The 420-nt window shown below is 48.8% G+C and overlaps 1 protein-coding gene across 1 annotated transcript; it reads left to right on the top strand.

Moving 5' to 3' along the window:
• Window positions 1–3: 3 nt before the first annotated feature.
• On the top strand, window positions 4–411 carry LOC107682104 (wolframin-like; the record flags this gene model as incomplete). The annotated part of the gene is made up of 1 exon (XM_016478465.1): window positions 4–411. A coding segment is annotated over one exon (408 nt), but the record flags the coding sequence as incomplete, so codon positions are not given.
• Between the last annotated feature and the right edge of the window lie 9 nt (window positions 412–420).

Here is a 420-nt window from a genome sequence, read left to right on the forward strand (position 1 = left end):
GAGGAGCTCTGTCGGATAAAGGCCTTTGCTAAACACAAATGCCACATTAAACGCTTCGACAGTTACCGCTTTGAGGTGACGGTCGGCATGCCGGTGGATGGTGTCACGCAACTTGACGATCTGGCAGGTGACATCCTCCTAATGGCGAGTCACGAGTTTAGACAGGTGCTGCTGAACCTCGTTCCAGGCAGCATGGTAGAGTTCAGCACAAAGCTGGAAGGGAAGTTGGGTACTAAACTACCCGCATTTGAACTGAAAGCCATACACTGTCTGGACTGCAGCTCATCATTGGGGCCTGAGGGACAACAGGTTAAGATTGAACGGAACTGGAGGAAAACCATGCTTAAAGCCATTCAATTTGCATTTGACTTCTTCTTTGCTCCCTTTCTCTGTGCTAGGATCAATGTGTAAGGAAGAAGT

This window comes from Sinocyclocheilus anshuiensis, unplaced genomic scaffold (genome assembly GCF_001515605.1).
Source record: "Sinocyclocheilus anshuiensis isolate Anshui unplaced genomic scaffold, SAMN03320099.WGS_v1.1 C31587572, whole genome shotgun sequence".
Taxonomy (NCBI): Eukaryota; Metazoa; Chordata; class Actinopteri; order Cypriniformes; family Cyprinidae; genus Sinocyclocheilus; species Sinocyclocheilus anshuiensis.